Here is a 7,135-nt window from a genome sequence, read left to right as displayed (position 1 = left end):
ACCAGGGTGCTGGCAGAAGGTACGTGGACCCGCTCCATCGTGGCTCAGGCAGACCCATCCATTCATCCCAAAGACCGTCCTTCCCCACCTTCGCCCACCAGATTTCCGAGCATCTGACAGACCCCTACTGCTCCGCCGAAGAGTTAATTGGGGCCACATGGTCCTCCGGGGATGCGATGCCTGTGCGCAGCAATTAACACCCTAATCCCGCCCGCAAGCCCCATCACGCATATTAAAAGTGGGATTTTCCACATGGGGTGGACGGGGCAGTGGAGCCAGGGCTTGGGCAGCACACTTTCAGCAAAGCTGCTTAGATGCTAAGCTTTATTAAATGAGTCAGGCACGATGACAGGATTTGGGGGGCTGATTAACATGAAACCCGGGCTGGTTTGTGCGGTGTGACCGTGTTGGTTACAGGAGAGGGAAAGGAAGGTTCAAGCAAATGTGCTCAGGTTGGAAGAGCTCAGGCAGGAAAATCTCCAGAGGCAGCTCAGCAGAGGACCTTTACTTTCAGGCTCCCTTTTGCAACACACAAGATGACAATCAGGGTTGAAGCCATGAGGGGAGGGACTCATGAGTGGGAATAACCCCAAAATTGAATTGTTGGAAGCCCTGAGCCCTGGAAAAGAGCTGCTGGGTCCCACAGAGAGGCTTCAGTGGCTCCCAAAAATATTCAGAAGAAATTATTGTAGATGGATAAATAGATAGATGATGGATAAATAGATTCTGTAGGTACCATTGGTGGACAGAAAGCAGTCGATGCTTCTGAGACGATTTTGACCGCAGTTCCTAATGCCCTCAACATGTCGAGCAACTCTCCTGCTGGAATTTGTTAACATCTCCTTGTCCCTTTGTTGCAGAAATCAGAGATGACCAAGACGTATGCCAAGCCCAAAGAGATGGCGGAGCTTGTGAGCGCCCAAGCCTGGATGGATGAAACGCTGAGCTCCAAAGATGAGCTGAAGGAAGAGGACAGCAGGCAAGGTCCTTTTGGATTGATGTCTGGCTTGAATGAAGAGCATGACAGCATCGAGGAAGAAGAGGAGGAAGAGGATGATGGGGAAAAGCCGAAGAGAAGAGGACCAAAGAAGAAGAAAATGACCAAGGCGAGGCTGGAGCGGTTCAGGGCCCGGCGGGTGAAGGCCAACGCCCGGGAGCGCACGCGGATGCATGGTCTGAACGATGCTCTTGACAACCTGAGGAGGGTGATGCCCTGCTACTCCAAGACTCAGAAATTGTCCAAGATTGAGACACTGAGGCTTGCAAGGAACTACATCTGGGCTCTGTCTGAGGTGCTCGAGACGGGGCAGACACCTGAAGGGAAGAGCTTTGTGGAGATGCTCTGCAAGGGCCTGTCCCAGCCCACCAGCAACCTGGTGGCTGGCTGTCTGCAGCTGGGGCCGCAGACCTTGTTCCTGGAGAAGCATGAAGAAAAGTCCCCGGTGTGTGAATCGGCCATATCCGGCCACTCCTTCAGCTACCAGTCCCCAGGGCTCCCAAGCCCACCCTACGGGACCATGGAAACACATCTGCTGCATTTAAAGCCTCCGACCTTCAAGAGCCTGGTGGATGCTTCCTTTGGAAACCATCCCTCTGACTGCACCACTCCCCCCTACGAGGGTCCCCTGACGCCGCCCCTGAGCATCAGTGGGAACTTCTCCTTGAAGCAAGATGGGTCTCCAGACCTGGATAAATCCTACACCTTCATGGCCCACTACCCCTCGGTCAGCCTGGCTGGAGCACATGGACATGCCTCTCACTTCCAAAACACAGTGCCCCGCTACGAGATCCCCATAGACATGAGCTACGAGTCCTACCCACACCATGTGGCTGGGCCTCAGCTCAACGCCATCTTCAATGAATAGCAAAGCAGAGTTAGACCCAAATTCTTGACGCAGAGAGAAGTTCGGCCACGTCGTGCAGCTGTTTCTAGAACGGACACAACTGGAGCGAGGACATTGCCGCTATGGGGTGAGAGACTTCTGAGCATCTCTGCAGGACATCGCTGTGGAAGGTTCTGCTGGCCCTCCGGTCCTCTCCCAGCAGGTCCGCGCTGGTGCCACCTTGCTGATTTCTGCGCTGTCCCCAGGAGCCACGTGAACCCTTCCCGACAGCTGAACTCTGAGCAGCCACCGCCGAAAGCTGAGCCGTTGCCTCCTGCTCCCTCTCCCCCAGAGATGCTCACGAAGGTGACTTCACCCTGCAGGACTTTCTGCCTGAACGCACTCCAGCACTTGGGATCATCCATTGCCAAGATGTTACGGCTCCTTCTCCTCCCTCCCTGGGGTGGTGGGGCGTGGGCACACCTCTGTCTCGCATCAGGCGGAGACAAGCCCCTCCTGCCCCCGGGGATGTCCGGTTCCCCTTCCACATGCTCTGATGGGGTCATGGTTTTCAGAATCCAGCCAAGGCCAGGCGGCCTGGCAGAGGTGGGAATGATCTGGACCACTTGCAGAAGACCAGCACAGTTCCTCCTCCTTGAAGCTTCCCACCCAACGGAGAACCTTATCTTTGATGCCACCGTATCATCCAGGGATGGCGTGGTCCAGCCAGGCTCGGAGCTTCTCCCTGATGGTCCCTCCACTGCTGTCCTGCAGCGCTGAGCCCTGCTGCCCACCCTCTCCTGAGCCTCAGACCTCACCTGCGACCTACAGCCAGCCCGAGATTACCAGCACACGGGTCTGGAGACCTCGTTGAAGGACTGTTGATCTTTCAGAGCACAAACACCCTGGCTGGAAGAGGAGCTCTCAGTGGAACCCTTGCTCCTGACTAGGGCCACGTCTTCCTACGGTTTGTGGTGTTATTTATCATGATCTGTGCCCCGAAGACATCCTGCCAAAAGAAGTGTGTCTTAATTTCCCGTTTTATTTATTATTTACTGTGTGTGTGGGGGTCTAATTTATTTCCTTCCATTTTACATGAAATGTAGAATGTGCTAAATAACCTCCTCATTTTCCAGTTGACTTCCAAGTGCTTAGTTGGAGTTAGCTTTGTGGAGACGTGTGGTTTTTGCAGTGCTGTTGCTCCAGGATTATTTATTAGCCATTATTTATTTAATTTATTTTCTTCCTGCCCTCATAGTCTCTTTTCTGGTGATGAAACCAAGTATTTAACCAAGGGGTTACATATTTAATGTTGAACTACATACTTAACATTGCCATTTCTTGGATTTTGGAGGGTGATCATGTCCGGCAGCTCCCAACTTGTCCCTTGTATTTCTATATGAGCAATAACTTTTAAAGGCTATGCAACTATTTTTGTTTTCAAGGAAATCCAGGCAACTATTTTTGATGTCCCACTGGCCTTGCGAGCCCGGCTGGCCAAACCTCCCTGTTTTGAAGAGCTGTTTTGTATAGAGTTGGGAATTTGGAGATGACTTGAGCTCTGGAGGTCCCTGCCCAGCCCCTGGGTCCTGGGGCTTCTTCCCTTTTGTACTGAGAGCAAATGTTTATCCTTTTGTAAAGAAAGAATTGGGTTTTTAGCTCAAATAAAGTTGTGGTCTTGTTTCAAGCAGCATCGCCCTGGGGCTCTCGTCTCTGTTTCTGTGGTCTTCAACCCGGTGGCGGTGGTGAGGGGCTGCCTGGGGGGAAGCAGAGGATGCGAAACCCCCCTGCGCCGGGGTCCAGCTGGGATCCCTGACCCCGGGGCTGGGCTCCATGGGCTGCTGCTGGTGGCCGGCGCTAGCCGTGGGACTAGCACTGGCCACGGGACTCCCTGGGAAGGTCATCTCCAGGGGCATGGGGGGGTGGTGGGCTCGGCCGCGGGGCGAGGGTGGGTGCATTTAGCACAGAGCCTGTCTGGCCCTGGCGTTCATGGGCTGCACGTCACAAACACATGTGCACACACGTGTAGACATGCACACAAACATGCAGTCACACACGTTCTGCCCCAAACAAGCACACGCGTGCACCTGTATGGGTGTGCCCATACAGGCGTGCACACACACCCACCACACGTACGTGCACAGACCCATGCAGACAAGCCTTTGCACGCGTGCACGCTGACACACCACGCGCAAACACGCTGTTGCATTGCCCTGCGCAGGGCTGCGTGTGCACACGCTCTTGCGAGCAATGCATGAACGCGCGCGGGGAGATGTGCACGTGCAAGCGCACGCACGCAGGCGGGTCGCCGCTGCAGGGGCACCGGGCCGCATCCTGCCTGCTCCGTGAACGGCAGCGTCATGCCTACGCAGGGGACACAGGCGTCCTGGCTTCACCCCGCCTAAGCCATCGCCCCTACCGAGAGCCGGGGCGTGCGCTAAAAACCCGAAACAGCTTCTGGCTGCCGTCGGCGCCTCTCCTCCCCACAGCCCCCGCGGCCCCTCGCGCGGGGACCCCAGGCTCCACGTGTCCTCGCACACCTCAGTGCCTCTCCGTCCCCCAGCCCCGCGCGCCGGCTGCTGCCCGGAGCCCGGTGGGAGCTGCCGAGCGCCTCGTCCCCGCAAGCTGTGCCCGGCACGCGGCTGCCGATGCCCCGCGTGGGGCGAGGGCGGGGGGCTCTCTGGGGGGACCTGCAGCTGCAGCCGCGCTGCGAAGGGCTGGGGGAGATGCTGCGGCCCTGAGCGGGGACAGGGCTGAGCTGCACGGGAGGCGTGAGCCGGGCAGGGGGCTGGCGAGGAGAGGAGACCTCGTGTGTCCCCAAAACAAGAGGGGAGCGGCTGCTTTGGGGAGCGGGCTGGGCTGGGGAGGCACCTACCTGGGGATGCACATACCTGGGGATGCACCTACCTGGGGATGCACCTACGCGGGGATGCACCTACGCGGGGATGCATCTACCTGGGGATGCACCTGCCCAGGGAGGCACCTACCCGGGGAGGCACCTACCCGGGGATGCACGTACCTGGGGATGCACCTACCCGGGGATGTACCTACCTGGGGATGCACCTACCCGGGGATGCACGTACCTGGGGATGCACGTACCTGGGGATGCACCTACCCCGGGATGCACCTACCTGGGGATGCACCTACCTGGGGATGCACCTACCTGGGGACGCACCTACCCGGGGATGCACCTACCTGGGGAGGCACCTACCTGGGGATGCACCTACCTGGGGACGCACCTACCTGGGGATGCACCTGCCCGGGGAGGCACCTACCTGGGGACGCACCTACCTGGGGACGCACCTACCTGGGGATGCACCTACCTGGAGATGCACCTACCTGGGGATGCACCTACCCGGGATGCACGTACCTGGGGATGCACCTACCCGGGATGCACCTACCCGGGATGCACCTACCTGGGGATGCACCTACCCGGGATGCACCTACCCGGGATGCACCTACCCGGGGATGCACCTACCCGGGGATGTACCTACCTGGGGATGCACCTACCTGGGGATGCACGTACCTGGGGATGTACCTACCCGGGGATGCACCTACCCGGGGATGCACGTACCTGGGGACGGGTCTTAGCCTGCCCCGGTCCGTACCCGTGGGCTGGGGGTTGTTGCAGCCTGTGCAAATGGAAAGCCCCTTCCCAGGATGTATGCACAACGTCTATATGCACAGGCACATTCAAAACATGCCAACGTTTACACACGTATGCGCGTATGGAGAGTTACGTGCATAAATAAGTAGGTGCAACATCTGTGTGTGCACACACAGACTCACAACCCTCCTGCACGGCTCCGCGCTGGGTACCCGAGGCCATGCACAAACGCCCAGACGTGCACACAAACCCGCGCGCCTCCCTTCTACCCACACCCCGGACACCTACAGACACGCACCACCTGCGCACACACCCACAAACGCACCCCCCGACGGCAGCGTGACCCCCCCAACAATGCTCTGGGAGCAGTGGGGTAAGGACAGCGGCCGGCTGCCTGCTGGTGCCCAGGGTCCAGCTGTGTCCCCGGCCCCCCCGGCCCTTCACTCTCTGGCCGGTGGCCAAGCCCTGCTCTGTGCCAGGTCCCCCGGGTGCCTGCGTGCCCGACAGCAGGGGAATCTCCCCTTCCAGCAGCCCCAGCCTGTGCCAAGAGGGCAGGGAGCCGTGCCAGGCTGGGGCAAACGGTGCCCTGCTCCCGTGCCAGCCCCCGCGGGGCTGCGTGTGTGCACGGGCGTGCGAGAGCACAGCTGGCCCCCGTACGCACGTGCGCGGGGGGCGAGGGAATACCCCGTGTGCACGCAGGGTGAGCGGTCCATGAGGAGCTGCGGGCTCGTGGCTCCGCTGGCTGGCACCGCTGAGGCTGCTGTGATGGTGAGGAGCTGAGAACTGGCATTCTCACTGCACCACGCACTCCCCAGCACCGGCACAGCCTGGGAGCCGATGGAGCAGGTCCCTCTTCCCCTGCGGTGGCCCGGGTGGGCTTCCTCTCCTTGGGGGGTCCCCACAGCCCCCCCCACCTCCTCCCAGCATGGGGGGAGGCTGGGAGAGGTCCCACAGCCGGGAGGGACGGGGCAGGCAGGGTCTGGGGGCTGGGAAGGGCTCCTGAGGAGGCAACGCCGCTTCCCACCAGCCCTAGTGAGGACCCGCAGAAACGCTGGGGAGGAGCGGGTGCCCAGGAGCGGAGCCCTGCGTGTCGAGTCCATCAGCACCACTTGTGTAGCCTCAGTGACTCGTTGGCGTCTAGGACAAAGGAGCCCTAAAAACTCTCCCCTTCCCTACGGTGACACAGCTGAGACCGAAGGATGCTCTTCCTCCTGGAAGAAGGACCAGGGAGGCTGGAGCAGGTATCGGGAACCTCCAATCATCCATCATCTCCTCATGCTCCAGCTCCTGCGTCTCCAATTGCTGGGTGAGCATCAGTTTTGGATGCAGTGCAGAGACAGCTCCGGACATCTCTTGGACTTCCACAGCTTTGCTTTAACTGCACCAGGGTCTCCATCCAGGCCCATGTGGAGGTTGGCTTGGGTGGCAGAGCAGCCCTTCCAGCCCCTCTCTGGCACCCCAGCAGCCAGCCTCACCCTTGGCGGAGCTAGCTGAAAACCAGGGCTATTATTTTTAAGGATGCTGGAAGGAAAAAGCCAGGCGGGGAACGTGCAAGGTGAAGGATGACCATCAGAGCTGAAAAGGCCAGCTGGGAACAACCTCCTACACAGTTTTTCCCTGGGCAGGTGGAGAAGACCCCAAGGCAGGGATGCTTTGCCCGCCATCCCATACGGGGCATCCCCGTGGCAGCGGTCGGGGTGTCCGG

At 59.3% G+C, this 7,135-nt stretch overlaps 1 protein-coding gene across 1 annotated transcript; it reads left to right on the top strand.

The window, feature by feature from the left end:
- The first annotated feature begins 869 nt into the window (after nt 1-869).
- Nucleotides 870-1,865, top strand: NEUROD4 (neuronal differentiation 4). Its single transcript, XM_009483584.2, has one exon. It carries the CDS (start codon nt 870-872, stop codon nt 1,863-1,865), a length of 996 nt encoding a protein of 331 aa, XP_009481859.2.
- The last annotated feature ends 5,270 nt before the right edge of the window (nt 1,866-7,135 follow it).

The sequence above is a fragment of the Pelecanus crispus genome, chromosome 26, assembly GCF_030463565.1.
Source record: "Pelecanus crispus isolate bPelCri1 chromosome 26, bPelCri1.pri, whole genome shotgun sequence".
NCBI lineage: Eukaryota > Metazoa > Chordata > Aves > Pelecaniformes > Pelecanidae > Pelecanus > Pelecanus crispus.
Note: the sequence above shows the minus strand (reverse complement) of the source record. Positions and strands in the feature narration are given on the sequence as shown.